At 45.4% G+C, this 17,999-nt stretch overlaps 1 protein-coding gene across 1 annotated transcript in view; it reads left to right on the forward strand.

The window, feature by feature from the left end:
• The first annotated feature begins 577 nt into the window (after positions 1-577).
• The window catches only part of clmna (calmin a), a 39,296-nt gene continuing 21,874 nt past the window's right edge, over positions 578-17,999 (forward strand). Inside the window, exon 1 of the mRNA XM_030443718.1 lies at positions 578-1,017. Coding sequence (XP_030299578.1) covers positions 933-1,017 — 85 coding nt within the window. The 5' untranslated portion in view covers positions 578-932. The remainder of the gene's footprint in view (positions 1,018-17,999) is intronic.

The following is a 17,999-nucleotide window of genomic DNA, read 5'->3' on the forward strand; positions in this document are numbered from 1 at the left end:
AAAGATGAGTTTTGAGTCTCATTCTCAACCCGTCAGGTACTGATAGGTCAGGTCGGATCGGGTCGGCTGCCATCCCAGCACGTCACTTTGTGATGAGTTGGGAGTGTTCTGTTCTGACTGGTTTGGACAGTGTTTTCACAGCTGGCTTTCATTATGACTGTGTGTCAATCAACGTTGATAAATGCTGTTTGGATAAAGTTATTATTATTGCCTATCTTGGCATGTTTGTCATCATGCAGTTTAAAGACATCCATGCTTGTCTCCTTTGTGTCTTCATGTTGTATTTTTCTAAAATAATCACACGATCACTCTCTGATTCATTTATTTCATTCACACAGTTCAGACTTGTGATGATTAGACAGACAGACAGGCAGGCAGACAGGCAGTGGTCACATCTACAGAAGTGAGAGGCAGGAGGGTTATAGAGATGGAGCTGGTCACTGAGTCACTTTGTTTTCACTGCTGCTCTGTTTTTTTCTTTCTTCTCTGTGTTTGTGTGTGTGTGTGAGTGAGTGAGAGAGAGACAGAGAGAGAGAGAGAGAGAGAGAGAGAGGGGTGGGCGGGGCCTGGATTAGCTCTACCCACCTCGGAAATACCAACCAGGTGCTGCAGCTCTTCCTCGCCGCTCTCCGTTCATCTCTCCGGGCTGTTCTCTCGGAGCTCCCTCGGCCCCCCCGCCGCTCTGTGACGGGATCAGTCCTGCAGTAAACGGCGGCGATGTCCGGCCGCTGAGTGAAGCCCTCCCGGTCCCTCAGCCTGTGGAAGCAGCTTGCATGGCTCCCGGCCGGCCAGCCGGACAATAGACAGCCCGCCCGCTGCAGCAGCAGAAGCAGCAGCAGCAGCAGCACCGTCTCCTCCTCCTCCTCCTCCACCCGGGGAGGCTTTGTGAGTGATCCTGCCCGGGGTCCCTGCAGCTCCGTGCGCCGCTCCAGATGGCTGGACACGAGTGGGAGGACTGGTTCGAGCGGGAGGAATTTATCGGGCAGATCAGCGACATGCGGGTCCAGAACCTGCAAGGTAAGAGCATCATGCTGCTGCCGGAGAGCCGCGGACTCTGGAGCACCGCGCTCTGTGGCCTGGCCACGCATGCACCACCGCAACAAAGCTGTGTGTGTGTGCGCGCGTGTGCGCGCGCGTGTGTGAGTGAGTGAGTGTGCGTGCGTGCTTGCTGAGAGTGACTTTCGGAGCGCGTACTTTGAGATTTGGGAACTTTGGATCGTGTTCGGCTGCACTTCATCTTTCGCTGCAGCTCACACAAACTCCCAAAGTTTCCAGACGGCAGACAGACAGACAGGCAGACAGACCTGCATCCTCCCACACAGCTCTTCACTGACGAACACTGATAATCTGACAATAATCACAAGTGTAGATCAATGTGGACGACAGACGTATTCAGAAAACTGTGGACAGTGTGTGTGTGTGTGTGTGTGTGTGTGTGTGTGTGTGTGTGAACGGTGGAGGCTCTCTGCTGCAGTGGTGTTGTTTCAGAGCTGGAGAGATCAGATCACAACTCGGACTGCAAATTAAGAACGACGGTGATTGATTTTTAATATTGGTGTTGAATCTGTCACTGCCTCTGAGTGGTGTGTGAACAGTTTATGAGTTATTGATTATGTCCATCACTCAGTTCCTCTCTTTCCATCCTCATAACATGTTGAGTAATGAAGCAGCGGTCCCTATATTGTTGATTTGCTTTGAATGGAGAAGAATTGTGGATAGCATTGTGCGTGTGAGACTGTCTAACAGTGTGTGGCGTCTCCCTCTGTCAGCCTGCGTAGAACAGCTCTACCTGCAGCGTTCAGGCAACACGCTCTGAGTCCACACTGCATCGTCGTGTCCATCACAGGGCTCTGCCGCTGACCAGAGGACGTTTCCTCCACTTTGGATCTTGGTCACAATTCAAACAAGAGCAGTCGAATGTCGGGGCTCTGGATCAAGATCAGCATCATGTCATTAGCAGATTAGTGTCGGAACACAAAGACAGGCTCGGATATAAGTGTCAGATAAATAAAGTCTCCAATAACTTTCACTGTGTTCTGTACAAAAGCAAAGCAGTCTTAAAGGAACAGGTCACATTAACCTCAGACATCCTCTCCTCCTCCTGACGATATTAAGTACGACTCTCCTCCTCCTGATGATATAAAGTCATCCTTTCCTCCCTCCTGATGATATAAAGTCCTCCTCTCCTCCTCCTGATTATATAAACTCATCCTTTCCTCCCTCCTGATGATATAAAGTCATCCTCTCCTCCTCCTGATGATATAAACTCATCCTTTCCTCCTCCTGATGATATAAACTCATCCTTTCCTCCCTCCTGATGCTATAAACTCATCCTCTCCTCCTCCTGATGATATAAACTCATCCTCTCCTCCCTCCTGATGATATAAAGTCATCCTTTCCGCCTCCTGATGATATAAAGTAATGTTAAGTGTGGTAGTCCACAGAACATTTCTGGAGCTTCACAGTAAAACAGAGCTGCAGCGTTCTGCTAAACATTTGAAGCAGCTGGAGACTTGATTCAAAACAGAAACAACCAAAGAAACATCAAATGTCTCCATACAGCTCGTCCGCTGTGATCACAGTCTGCAGGAGAGAACACATCACAACCTGATCTGAGACCAGATTTAACCCTTAATAAAGTGTTAGCATCTGCAGGTTCACGAGCTCGACCGCACCTCGGCGGTGGAAATGACGTCTTCTCAAATCGTTTTAAAAAGCTGCAGCACTGTTTTGCCGTGAGGCTCCAGGCATGTTCTGTGGACAACAAAACGAGCATAATGACTTGATAATGATGTTTGTCTTAAAAAATGAACTGAGACGCTGTTGCAGAAGGAGTTAACTACCACTCCATGTAGCACTGGTTGACTCAGAAATCCTACATTTCCCAGAACTCCTCCAAAGGATCCTCAGAAACGTGGGGATCTTCAGCCACAGGTGGCTGCCTGAAGATGTGAGCTTGGATCTGCGACATAAGCAGCCAGTTAGTGGTGACCATCAGTGCTTGGCTCCTTACTAAAAAAAGTAAAAAGCCTGCTGGTGTGGCTGCGTTACATTCTGCTCTATTTTCTGCTGCTGTGGGTGTACACATTGTTCTCTCTGCCTCTTCTCCAGTGGATTTATTCCTGTGTGATTATAAGAGCGAGTTGAAAGAAGCCCACGCTGCTGCCGAGGTCGCTGGACTAACACGAAGTCTGACTTTCACTGTCCATGTTGTCGTGGAGATCAGGGGAAACGTATTCCGCCGTGACCGCCGGACACGACCGGGGTCACATCGTCTACCTTTTTAAGCCAGCTGTTCACTCCAAGATCAACACAAAGCACAGAACAAAGCCGTAAAGATGACTTACTGTACATCACAGATGATGGGAAACACACAACTGAAAACACACCAGAGGGACGGGGGGTGTTCAGTTGGTCGGTCTGCAGCCTCACCGGCGCTAAAGTTCTCTTCAGCGCTGTCAAGTTTACGTCGCAGAGGGCTGTTCCTTTATTTCTTAATAGAAAATGTGTCTGTTGAATCAGTTACCGGTTTCATTAGAGAGATGCGTGTGCAAATGCGCCGCGGAGATCCGTCTGCTGCGCTCGTTACGGCCCACCGTGGAACACAAACATTTAAATAACGAGCAACAAGTCTGAGATGCGCGACTCGTTCTGCTCAACTGGACTGAACCTGTGAGTCATGTGGGAAAATCTAATATACTGTAAGTGATGCCAGTGTGCCAAACTGGGCTTTCCAAAGATTAGAGGGGCAGACTAACAACAGTTGCTCTTTAAAGTGGAAGTAATTGATTTAATGAGTCCGGTAAGAATGAAAGCTTTGTTCAGCTCTAACCCAGTTCATCCCCAAAGCCTGTAAGAGGCGAGAGCTAGGCGTCTCCTCATGCATGCCAACCATCACTTTGTATTATGAGTTGGTACAGAATACTAGAGGAGTGGTGGACCAACGTGTTGACATGCAGTCCACAGGAGGCCTGTGAAGAAACACCAGACATCATTTATACGGTCAGCCAGGTGAGAGTTTACAGACTGCAGTATTGTATGGTAAGGGTTGGCTACCGAACTCTTTACTTTTAAAGGTGCCCACTGGATTACATGGAGACTACTGAGCACAGATGCATGTTAAAGTCCATCAGTGTCAGGACTCATAGAGAAACATCACCAGAGAAGCAACTAAGCAATGTTTGTCTAAAGTTGGCTGATATATGCTGATATAACACCTGCAAGCTTCTGCTCAGACCGGATCAAGTGAGACAGTAGCAGCAAAACCCCTGAGTCGGTGAGCTGAGCCGGGGGGTTGGATATAAAACAAAGAAAGTATTACTTCTGGTTTCAAAAAGGCCTGTAGTCTCCCTCAAACACACAGTCCTCACGGAGAAGATCAGGGCAATGCAGGGGAGGAAGGTTTTCTCACTCTTCAGGGTCTGACAATAAACCCTTTAGGGCCAAAAACAACACTAACAAGTGGATTACACTGTGAACTGTGTATCTTGTTACACCTGCAGAGCAACTGTTGCCCTGGAAACACATAACTGTGAGTTGCGACACGGCGCGGGCTGTGACTCAGAGACAGTAGATGAAGAAACTCATGTGAAATTAAAGTTACCATGTGTATTGTCATAGGTTTGAGTCAGACTTGAGGACTTCAGTTCACGTCCAGAGAGGAGGCTGAGGTTTTAAAGACAAGATCAGACTCAGACAGTTCCTATTATTATTATTATTATTATTATTATTATTATTATTATTATTATTATTAGTTGTTATTATTATTATTATTATTATTATTATTATTATTATTATTATTATTATTATTATATTGTTTGTATTTTCTTTGTTAAAGACCACATTTGCAGTAAGTTAGAGTTGTGCTGAAGTGTGTGTCCATGCACTGTACATGTACAAAGATTCAACACTAAGTGGTTTAACTGTATAATCTGTGCCATAGGACCGCTTTCAGGCCACAGCCACTCCCCCGTGTTCATATTAAAGAGCACAAAGTCATACTGTCGGGGCATTGTGTGTCGCTCTGTATCACATTTTATGCTCAGGATACATTATATTGGCCAGAGGCAACTTGAGCTTGTGTGTCGAGCCCATAAGAATGTGACGGCAGCCACATAACCTGTGCTGTCTCAGTGCACTAATGAGTAGGTTGATGTCTCTTAACTGCATGTGAGCTGCGCCGAGGCTTCGGCTCTGCTCCGTCCCTCTTCGCACTGCTCTCCTGTGAACTTGCCTCTTGAAAGACGCAGAGTTCAGTGCTTTTGTCCGTATTCTGTTCAACACTCACAGATGAGTCCGAGCCATCTGATGAACCACCTGATGAGTGGCTGTGGTTCCCTGCGTGAAAGCTGGAGGAGCAGCGAGGGCTTTAAAACAAAAGGCCTGGAGGCTGTTGCATAACACGAAGAGACGAGGAGAGAGGGAGGCAGCTCCCTCTGCACTACAGAGCTGGAGTCCCACATCACACATCCCACACACACACACACACACACACACACTGCCTCCCACCTCATTGAGATGCAGGTTTCTCTGAGTACAGTTAGCATTGCTGGTTCTGTGTTTATACAGCAGTTATATCACAGTATGAAACTCTGCATTATTATCAGATGACTGTATGCCTCTGATGATGTCATCAAGTTAAAATATGCATTTCAAATTGGGGCATGTGCAACTTTGCCGGACTTAGACCTTCATCCTGGCAGAAATCCATTAGCATTATGGGAAATGTAGGCTCCAGTGTTGAAGCTTGCTCTGCTCTATGCACTAGAAGTCAGGACAGCACGTCCTCAGCTGTGACCGATATAATCCCGGCTTTGTGGAGGAGCGGTGTGCAGTCGTGTGCCACTTTTTCAAATTCAACCTTTATGGGAATGTATGACGAAGAAAAGAGAGGCTGGTGATGGAAGACGAATCCAGAATCCTCATAAACGTTAGTCTGAAAGAACGGACCCCAGTAGAACAGGACAAACATGAAGCCTTGGCAGGCTCCACTCTGTTTGGGCCGTTGCTAGGCGACGGCTTCTCCCACTTGTTTGGGTTGTAAGGTAACATTTATGGCCAAGGTTGAGAAAGACGGCGGCAACACGGAGTTTCTATTTAAAGACTGTTCCACCTCAAAATATGGGACAGAGCGCTCCTAATCCTCAGAAAGTAGTGACAGGTGTTCATTTGTGTAAACAGCGCGGCTCTTATCAGGGACCTGTGCTGTATCTGACCCCGTGCTCCACAGGCGGCCAGTGAACATGGTGCATCTGACCTGAGGTGCAGCCAACATCTGTCTCTTCATGTCGGCAGCCTTTGCAAGAAATAAGTCATTCACAACAAGCTGCTTCTGTAAAATAACCCATAGAGCGGGGTGGTTTTGGTTGCACGGTCCTAGTTACACAATGACTCATTTCTATTCTTAAAACTGATATGTATTTGCATTATGTGCAGTGTGTTTTCTAGGTGTACTGTCTTGTAGGGGTGTGCCAAAATATTGATACTACGATATATCGCGATATTTCGTCTTGAGGTACGTTATCGATACACTGGTGCCAAATATCGATATTTAAAAATGTAAAAAAAAAACAACAAACAAACAAAAAAAACATTTTTTTTTTTTTGGGCCCACCACCACCACCCCTCTTCGGAGGACAGCTTTATCTTTATTCAAACATGGGTATACAACCAAATAAAATAAAAAAAAATGGTTTAAGTAGCTCTGAAACCCACACATATAAATATTTAATGATAGTTGTAGTCAGTGTGTGTGTGTTAAGAAGAGACACTGTGCAATATACTCTTTGTTTACTTGGCTGTCATTCATGTGAAACAGATTGACAATGTTTTGTAATTGCTGTGAAATGGATTCAGTGCAGTCAATAAATTCTGAATTTCTTCAGTGACACAGATATCGTGATGTATCGTGGATGAAATTCCTTGCAATATATCGATTGTCGCAGAATCGCTGTATCGTGATATTATCGTTATCGTGGGCAAAATATTGTGATAGTATCGTATCGCGAGGTACCTGGTAATACCCAGCCCTACTGTCTTGGCACTATATTTATCAAGCCCTTTGATTAAAATGTACAAACCTCATTATACAATAACGTCTTGTATAATGACAACTAAATGAAGGTGATATCTTGACTCGTGTAGATGACCCTGTACCTGTCTGGACAACAGGCGCTTCAAGGTTGTGTGTGTGTGAGTGTTTTGTGTGTCTGCTCTCTGAGGCCTTGGAGGTGTGCACAGTCGGTCGCCATGTGTGCGCACGTCCTTTCCTTTTCAGTGCAGAAGTCAAATGTGTGTCTATTCTGAGCGGTGTGTAAAGGATTCCCCATCACTGAGGAGCAAGCTGCAGCATGTGAAGGAGAGTTCAGGCAAACCAAACAAAGAGGCTTCTCCCACTGTGCTCTGTTGACTCTACTGTCTGAACGGGACTGTCTGCACCAGCAGTGACAGCCCAGCCTCTGCTGTTCACATGGGGCAGAATGCGGCGTTCTTGAACGTGTGCCCAGTCCCCCTACATCCAGGAGCAGGGTGGATGGATGGCACAGAGCCTCAGCCGTCACTCACACACTCTGCTGTGAGTCTTCTGGGGGTTAGAGGGGGTGGTGACAACAAAGGTCCCTTCTCTTTACTCCATCCCCTCGCTCTTTGTGTATTTTCTCCTCCCGCTGCAAAGATTTAGTTTCAGATGTCCTATTGGTTCACGGCGAATACGCTCTCTCTGCACAAACCCCTCAGGCTGATACTGACCGGGCAGCAGCAGAATTTATGATGACGCAGCACGTGTTGCACACGCACCATGACAGTAGACTCTGCTCTGCGGCCTGCAGCGTGCTGCACATTAAATAGCCTTTGCCTCCAGATTTCTTTCAGATACAGTGCTGCGTGCGGATGCTGGTTTACATGCCGCAGTGCCAGTGACAGGTATTGGGAGAGTGGACTGTGTTGGATAGCCTGAAAGCCAGATCCACTACAGCAGCCGCAGCTAACGTTAGCACGCCTGCAGCCAGCGCTGCACTCGTTCACGGAGAGTTGAAGCCTCCTACATGATTGACGAGGTATCGGCATCATGATCGACCGTCTATGTGATAAATGAATTGGTTGTAGAAGCTGTTGCTGGAGATAACTGGGCTTTTCTCACTGTCTTGACATTATCTGAGCTTTTTTTACTTTTACTTCTACATTTTTTAAAGTCTGAACCCACGTGCTGTTAAGTACGCTAAACCAGAATGTATGTTTTTAGTATATCTGGAACCCATACTATGTGAGTTGAATACTATTTATGTGGAAATATGACAGGATGCTGCTGTAGTGACAACAACCACGTGACAGACAACGGCTGTTTGGTCAGTGGACTCAAGCTGCAAACTATGACACTCCACCTAGCCCTCTAGTGTCACTTTTATGTGTGAGACGCTTTGTGCTCAGGTTAGCAATAATACACAATATGCAACGTCCAGTTAGACTTTCAAAATAAAGGCTCTGTGGCATAAGTTATGTCATTCACTTATGTTAACTTGTTTGGCTAACATGAATTAAAATTATGTCACTCTTCACTCTTGGTCACTAATGGGACGTGAACCCTATTCTCCGGAGGGAAAGTGCAGTGTATGACTCATCAAACCACCCCCGCCGCTCCCTGACTCAGACTGTTTTCACTGCTGCACTGGAGGAAAGCCTGCAGAAGCCACTGACCAGGCTGCTGTCTTTGGGAGTGACACGGGGCTGGACGTAATAAGAAAACCGGCTGAAATAAACAAACAGATGATTGGGCTTATTTAAGATTATGATAAGGTAATTCCCTCCCAACATCACCACGTAGAAAGACTGCTAGAACCAGAACAAAGTGTGCCATTTCCTATGTTAACAGGTGCGTTTGAAGATTACTTGCTATGCAGCTGCACAGACAGTCTCCAGTCTCCGCAGTGGAAGTCAGAGGACTTGATGTCGGCAGAACTGCAGCAGTCAGTCGGTACGGGCGTTTCAGCTCCAGACTTTGCATGTAATATTTATTTGCATAGACAAAGCAGCTGCCGCTCGTCTCTGGCGACGTTTCAGTTCAAAGAGACAGAAGTCTGTCGCAGGTTCTTTTAGCTCAGCTCCAGCTCGCTGTTTGGCTCCTTAGCAGAGGATTTTCTTTTCACAGGCTGAGGTCAGAACAGCAGCGGGAGCTCCACGGACTCATTTAATAACACGGTGTAGATGGAAAGTCCCACAAACAAGTCAGAACCAGGGTTTTTTTATTTATCATGCCTGTGGATGATACATTTCCCACCTGCTGCTCCTTCTTACGTCTGAAAGCTACACTGTTATAATCCTGCAGGTTTATCAAGAGCTTCTTCTAAGTTTGTCTGTCGCTGGTTCCTTTTTTACTGTATGCATTCACTCTCAGAGAGAGTCAGCTGTTCCACACACGCTCTCAGTCAGCCATCACTCACAAGCGAAGCACCTGACACACAGTCACCCTACTTTCCACAGGCCGGGCTTTTATTTCAACTAATGTTAAATTGTGGATCAAGACAGTGTTTAAAGAATGAAGTACAGGGGCCTGAAACAGCTGTTTTTATTGTAAGCCTTGTTAGCAGCATTCACAACTCTGTACACAGCTCTTGATTGATTATTTGTTGAGTAAAATGTCACAAAGTTGTTGAGATTGATTTTATGAATGTTGGTACACACATTCATCCCCACCTGAGAGGATGACTGTAAGAGAAGGAAGAGTCGTTTCATCAGCGTAGCGACGCTCCTGCGCTCTGCCTGGTGACAGACTTTTGGTCCCATTGTGGATTTTTTCTGACACGGAGTGATTTTTCTGATTTTCAGATAGTTCCAAAAAGGATTATCTTGATAATTGTCGGGGATCATGATGAGTCACATCAACATACTCACCATGGCAAGTGTCCATGGAGTTAAGCACACAGTAGTATGACTTAAACCTGTCATTTTCATCCCACAGACAGCCGAGGATTTACAGGGCTTGTCATAGATAATGTAATGAATTATATCGCAACATGTTTTCTAAATGCTGCACATGTACTTTTTCTCATTCAGGGCCGCTTTATAAAACACACTGAACAGTCTGCAGTCAAAGTGAACAGAGCGTCCTCAATGCTTGGCTGTTTGTCTGGGCTCACTTCATTCTTCATGCTTCAGGTGGAAATGGCTGACGTGGTTCATAATTCCTGCGAGGCAGCGAGCGTCTCATCCGGTTCGTTGTTTACAGTTGGTTCATAAACTCTGGACATGTGACCAGGCGTCTGCTCTCGAGATACTGGCTACGTTTCTATCCCTGCAGCTGATCCCTGCATCCCTCTGCCACATGTCCTCACCTCAGTAACGCAAGATTAATGTTTGCCCACAACTTAAAGCAAAAGAGCAACAGAACTATAAAACTCAATTGTCCGGCCGAGGCCTGAAAATCAACCATCGACATTAGCCAGCCGTCAGTTTGTGTAGGCTCCAGACTCCTGACTCCATCCATGAAGCATCTTCAACGTCCGCATTGTGATGCATCTAAACATTTTGACAATTCTCTAATAGACACTATATTTAGATCCTTAAACATCCCTTCTCTCCACAGCAAGTGATGAACCGAGCTGCAGAGTGAGACAGGCTCTGCAGTGTGGGTGTGCTGAGGTGTGGGCTGACAGGCCTCATGATGAGCAGGCACCTGGTCTCTGTGGAGGAGGTGATGAAACATCGGCGGTGTCGCACAGCAACAAGACACCGGAGGGGACAGCACTGCACAGTCTGTCCGAGGTTTCCTCGTCTTATAAAGCCTTTTAGAAAATATCTGTCTCCCAGATAACGCACGTGTGTTGTCACACAGTCGTAGTAAAGAACTTCAAAACAAGTCACTCTTGACTCTTGGTCGTGACCGGAGAACGGACCCCGTCCTCTCCAGGTACGGTCCAGCGTCTGAGCCCGCCCTCACCTGCCAGTCAGACTTTTCTTTTTCTCTATACTACTGCACTGAAGGCCAGCTACAAGCATCACACATGGGCTGTTTGGATATAATGTGGACACGCATTGAAAAGGTTTTTCAGTTATCAAGTGTTGTGGTTGCCGCTTCGGTTCACTCCCAGTCTTTACCAGACGAGTCCCTGTAAAGCCGTAGCCTGCGAAATGCTCCGAAACCAGGCAAAGTGCTCCTTTTATGAAGCCATGCCCTCTCTAAAAATACCTCTTCTCCTTTTAAGAGGTCAGCGTGATATAAACCTCGGCGCGGGTTATGTAAGCCTGGGTTAGTTCGCTCTTTGTCTCCGGTCTGGAAGGCTGGTTTTTTTATGAGATGCAGGTGGTTCCGCTGCCAGACAGCAACTCTGCTCTGAGAGCAGCTGCCTTCAGAGGGTTAACAGCAGCGATGACACAGAGCCCCGCTCTCACCACGCAGGGTTTCTAAGAGACGAAGCTCTCAGGTTGACCCGCGGCGTTCAGGTAGAAGCGGTGCAGGAAAACATCCACCCACCCGGGATTGCTTTTCAATTTTCCAGGGTTTCGTGCTGAGCTGCTGTTTGCCTCCCTCCTGATGTTTCGCTCTGTTCCCCCCCCCCCGCAGTCAGGAACGGTGTTACGCCATCACGCTTTATTTTTTCGGCTGTTCAAAGTAAAGGGCCCGGAGCTTAAAAATGCACGCTAACGGCGATAATGTTCAGTTCACCTCTAAGCACCTGTTGTAGACTCGTTTATTTAGAAACCAGAGCCGTCCTCCACTTTGAACTCGCTGCTTTGGTTTTTTGGTCACGAACCTGCAGTCGCTGCTGATCCTCCGCTATTGTATGAGCTTATCTGTGAAATCGTACCTTTTGAGAAGCTGCGGGTTTGAGTAATCTGCTGGAATGCGGACGGTGTTTGATGCGGGATGACATCAGCCACTGTGTATTATGTTTGTCACTTAAACAGCTGAGACAGGAGACTGCTCAAAGGGTATCTGTCCGATTTAATCTGAGGGATCTAAAGCCCAGTATCACTTTGTGTTGTCTGTTGGTACTGCGTGTCTGCGGCTGAGACGAAGGAGCTCAGAAGATCTTTATTTTGTTACCCTCATTGTAAACACGCACCATCATATTCATCAAGCTTCTGGCATCCTTCTGAGGATACCGTCACACTTAGTTTATGTCCTCGGCTCAGGCTGTAGAAACACGCTGTGGAGGTGATGACATCATCGCAGTTCTCTGAGGTGAGGTTTTTTGTGTTCCCGCAAGTTGAGGTCACGACTCTGCCAGCCTGAGGTCGGCGTTGTTCAGTAAGGACGGTGAACCTGGGATCAGCTGTAGAATGACAGGCACCTGATCTGACTGTTGGCTGAGACTCCTGTCAATCATCTGCTCCCTTTTATTTCCAACTCATCATCAGACCTCAACAGCTGAACAGGTCGCCTCCCTCCACAACACCACCGCTGCAGCAGACCACGACCGACGCTCGCAGTTTGGTTAGGTTTAGGGAAACATCCTTAAAATCAGGTCACTTATGTAAATTCGGTTATTTACATAATGTTACATAACCTCAGGTACCTCACGTTCATGACATAACAACGTGACTACGTGTTCAGTTTCTGTTTCTGTCCCGACCACACATCAGTTTCGGTTGATGTATTTAAGCGTGCTGAGTCTCTGGCAGCTCTTTCCTTGTTTTTTTTTTTAAACATTTCTTTTAAATTCAACATATTTTCTTCGTGTTTAAATGTTTTTTTTTGTGCATTTCCCTTTAACGGCCCTATTCTCTTGAAAAGTAGATTTTTGAGTTTCTGAGGAGTTGGGAATGGAACTTAAGCATCAACTTTGATGTAAAGTTTAGGGCTGTAATCAACCAAAGAAATCCTTGGTCGATTGAGGCCGTGAAATTTTGACTACAAATCAACTAATCGGGGGGGGGGGCCTTCTGCTTAATTAATCCAAAATAAACATGAAGACTATTAGTCTATTTGCTTTAGATTAAATCGTTTTGGACCCTATTATTTTGCACTGAAATGTATTGATTAAATTAATTAATTTATTTTACTCCTAAACACAAAAGGCAATTCCACTTTAAGAAAAAATAATTGTTTATATACTTCAAACGTTCGGAGCAACCTAACGCAGACAAGTTAGCTAACCGTTTTTAGGCGATATGCTGGAAGTCGAGCTGTCTGTAGTGGGTAATCCAAAATAGTGAAAACAAGGGGGGTGCTCTGAAAACACCCCCATTAGCACTTGGTACTTTCCTCCTGATGAAGTCAAATGCCATATGTAGGACACACAGCATTGGGATGGAGAGGACCTGCTGCGTGTTTACGCACTGCCGTAGCAGCATGTAATTAACACGGCAAAAATCGACCAATCAGAATTTTGGTCGAGCCAGAACGAAACAATTTTTACAATCATCACCAAAACACGAACACACTTGTGAGTAACTACTGAGTGTTCAGTGTTCTGGGGAAAGGTGTGACTCCATATTTTCAGCCTCGGTTTTCTTCTCCGTCTTAGTTGGTGATGAAAGCTGCAGCCTGAGGCGCTTCAGCTCTCAGTGCTGGCTGTTTTAACACCATTGTGGAGACTGTTTCATGGCATATGAATATTAGCATTAACCCATAAATCATGTCTTCCTGGGATCACGTTCTGTTGATGTTTGTGATTACATCCTCACCCCTCTGGAGCCACGCCTCAGATTAAGACCCCTGTACTGTTTATGCACTCTGACTGTCATCGTATAAGTGAAACATGGAAATATATAATGACGCAGTATTACCTAATATGTAAACATGTCTTTGGCGATCTCCTTAAGTGTCTTCTAAAGCGTTATATATTGTGATGGGTTTCGGTCCGCCCGCACTGATTTATGCAGTAAAGCTTCACATTATCCTCTAATCAAAGCTCCTCTGACAGAAGCTTTTATCTTCCGTCGAACCTTTAGATAGTTAGTGCAGAACTCATTTGTCACTTAGTCGACCTCTTGTGTCAGCGGATCCTCTGAACAGTGAGGAGGTAAGTTAATGGTTCTGTGCACAAAGAAGCTCTTATCTGGTCCGTCTTAAATGTGGGTATTTATCGTCGTGCTGTTGGAGGATTCTGCTGCTGTCCACACGTCCTCATCCATGCAAATGCTTCTGGCAGCAGAGAACAACTGCATTCTGTCTCCGTGGCGACTGCGTGCTGAGCAGACAGTGTGTGGTCCGGGGCAATGACACCGGAACCAGAACTTGTCTTTGGCTGCTGACCAGTGATTAGACAAACATGCTGACTACATCACAGAGACATGTGATGCCACTTCCTGCCCTAAATGAAAATAAATCCCTCAGTCACTGGGACGACAGACACAATTTCCCTTTTCCACAAGGACAGAACTTCTTTTACAAAAAGGCCCAGGTAGTTAAAAACAGAGGAGGTCGGTTGAGCAGGCGGTCCGTCGGTGTTGTCCAGGACACATGCTTGAACACACTGCTGAAGGAATGTGACCGTCTCCGGATGTGGTCTGACTGATCACAGTTCAAATGTGTCTGAAGTGCATCTTGGGAGTGTTCACACCTGCACTTAGAGATGTCCACCTGTGATCACATGACTGAGAGAGGATGATGGTACCTGTCCTGAACAGGGCTCTTGGGCCATTATGGTGTCATATAGCGGGGGTGACTATTGCATGATGTTGCATTAAATTCCGTGGCTTCATTGAAAATAAATTGGTGTTTCTTGGAGCAGTACTGATGTCAGTCTGAACGTGGCCTTGGAGGGAAACTCCTGGTAGTTGTAGTTGTGCCCATTTTTCCTGTAAGTAAAAAAAAAAAAAAAAACACTTGGCAACTTTCCCAGAATGCAGCTTTCAACCTGGCAAGTTGTGTTAACGTTCCTTTGACCTATTTGATTGAGCTTAAATAATGAGCCAGCTGCGGAGCAGTCCAGGAGAGTGAATGTGAATACGGAAACCCGGACTTGTTGATGAAGGGTCTCAGTCATACAGGTCAGGGTCACATTAATGGCTGTATCGTAGGTTACTGGACTTGTTTCCTGTCCTATCACTGGGACAGTTTTAAGTTAAACTGCTCAGTACCCGAGTTTAAGTCATCCAGTACCATTCCGACCCTTTGACAGTGTGTTCACCCTCTTCTTCTTCTTCCCATGACTCATTAACCCTCTGCAGCAGATAAGCCTGATGTGTCAGCTGCACACATTGTGATTGGCCCACGTCTTATCTTTTACTTTTCATTTCCTCCAACCATTTGCAGACATTCGCCACTGAAATGTTTCTTTATAGCTTTGTTATTCCTCTTCAGAGGTCGACATGCTGTTTGTCATGTGCCAGCATCGGTGATGACAGAGGTGAACTACGGGTTTGTTCAGAGCTGAGCCTGTTTTTGAATGATATGCTTCATTGATCACGTTATTAGAATTGATGAGTGATTGACTGCATGTGGATATTTGTTGATTCGATGTTCCTGTAGTTGTGAATGGACCTCTTTTTCTGAGTCAGATTATGTAATCACACTTTTTTTGAAGAGAAGAAATCTCGTGAAGTAAGAATCAAGTTGCCATTAATTTGATAGGGATATTCGTGGCCCCCAGAGGAATAAGCAGTTCTCACCACAGACATCTGGACTTGTCAGACAGGTAGAACTGATAACATGAGCATGGCTGCATTCCATTCAGGTGTAGCACTGCCATGGTGGCACCGTGCATGCTGGCACACATGCATTTTTGGCACACGCTGATGGAACAGAGGCATCTCCAGTAGTATCAGTTCCTGTTAGCGCTGTGCAGCATGGCCAACAAATAAAACCTCCATGTTTTGAAAGCCTTTTCTTTTAAATGCAGGAAAACTAAATCATGATTGATACATCAAACTTTTTAAGGACTTCATGTGCAGGACAGCTGCGCAATAAGTCTTATCAATCCCGCTCCATCAAACACAAACTGGAGGCTGTCAGCACCAGATGTTTCAGTTTAGTACAACACAGACAGGTAGTTTCAGCCCTGCTCAGTAAAGTCACCAATGTGCACAAATCCAATCCAATGAAAACAGGCTCAATAGGTATCGCACAGACAGAACACCTAAATATGTACCAATGAAATAAAACCAATGAATGGATTTTTAATGTGAAAAGTATGAGAACGAGCTATGAGGAGTAAGAATATATTTGTATGTCTGCCATGAATATCAACAGCTTCGCATCATCACATCACATGAGGCGTCTTAATCTTTCAGCTCTGAAGCTCTATTTGATCCGCGGTGCTCAATTTGTTACGCACAAGCAAATAACTCTGATAATGATCATAAAAATAACTTGCGATAGAACGACATTAATGCCACACAGAACCACAGTTTGTGTGAACAGGTGGAGACATGGATTTAAAAAAAAATGAAAGATTCTTCGTTGGGGTAAAATCAGTCTTTTTTCGATTCGTTGTATTCACATTTGGATGATTTTGTGATAATGTTAACTCACAACTGCGACCACCAATCTGAAAAAGGTGATGACAAACAGGTAAGATGATGATTTAGCCCGAGAGGGAAGAAGAGGCTGAGCCTGTCTGTGAACTCGGCAGTTATGTAATACCTCTGCGTGGTGCAGGGCTGAGACTGAAGGGATGCCCCTGTCACTGCTGCTGGATGAATATTTCAGTACACGGGCTCTCCTGTATTTTTCATATTTCTTTTAAAGCACCTTGGGGTACACTCAGACACACTCGCAATCGTACTTCCTGTCTGATTTTGATTTGCTGTGGCCTCATCACATAACATCTACCACTTTCATCTCCCGTGTTCAAAGTGAAGCTGTGGATCCAGAACATCCGTGGGCGTCCCTTTGTACTCGATCAGAGAGGAAGAAGTCATCTTTGCGCACTAATTGGCTCCAAGGAAGTCTGAATGAGAAAACAGGGCAGCAGGAGGACGCGGTGTTTCCAACGTTGTTCCACTGAGACTGACCTGAGTGATGTCACCGGACTGAAAGAAGAAGTAGAGAAGCTCTTATCGCAGATCTCTAGCTGACATAGTGACAAATGTAATGGAAGTTAAAACTGGAGTCATCTCACCCGTGAAATCAGAGCTGCTGATTTATTGGATCTGATTCTAACAAAAGCAATCCCTGTCAAATAGGGTTGCAAGAAATGAGCTTGAAATAGACTTTTTTAATAATTTATCATGAAGTCAGATTGAATCATGCAAAGATGGAAAGCAATAATACGTAATGAAGTCCTGCTATGCTAAGCTAAATAGATGGTTTGGTCCATCAGTGTCACCTGCTGAGCTGACTCAGACTACTTTGACACATCCTGTCTCCTTATTAATTTAGTAACTTATATATTTAGTTATTTATCATATGTCATGCAGTGAGGCTTTTAATACCGTTTTACAGACACGTCTTTCACAATATTAGCTTTTGGGAAAAAGTCCCCAGTGCATCACATGATGATGTAATTATACAGCTTGGCCCCCGACAAAAACTGACTTCAAGGCCTGGCTCTTTTTGTGGGGGCATCCTCTGTGCAGAAGAAGTTATGGTCAAGCCAACTGCGTTAAATAGTCCTCCTCCTCTTCTTCGTTGGTTTTACCGTCGGATTAAAAACCTCACCGCCATCCATTGTATCGGAGTATATAACGTCATGCTACTCACCGTGAGTGAGAACAGGACGCAGCTCCAAAAATAGAAAATCATTATGTGGCAGCCAATGTTGATATTGTGGTGAACCGCCACAAATAAATTAATGTGTGGGAAACACTGTGTTACTATAGCTGCCATCATGTTACTGTAGCTGCTTCCTGATTGTAATTCTTGATCATATACTTAAATGTACAGAAGACCAAGTACATGGGTTTTCTATCTATATTCTACCCTGGCATTAAAACACTACCCATTGTACCTATAAACCATCACTCTTTCTGAATCGTGCTTCATCCTCCCTCTGATACAAGACAGTTACCCTGTGTGCTTTGGTCGGGACACTGATGCCACGAAACCCTTACAATTTTTTTTTTTTTTTTTACAAAAGTGTGTTTATTTATAGCCCTACAAAGAGCTAATTGCCATTCAG

The sequence above is a fragment of the Sparus aurata genome, chromosome 16 (genome assembly GCF_900880675.1).
Source record: "Sparus aurata chromosome 16, fSpaAur1.1, whole genome shotgun sequence".
In the NCBI taxonomy this organism is placed as follows: domain Eukaryota; kingdom Metazoa; phylum Chordata; class Actinopteri; order Spariformes; family Sparidae; genus Sparus; species Sparus aurata.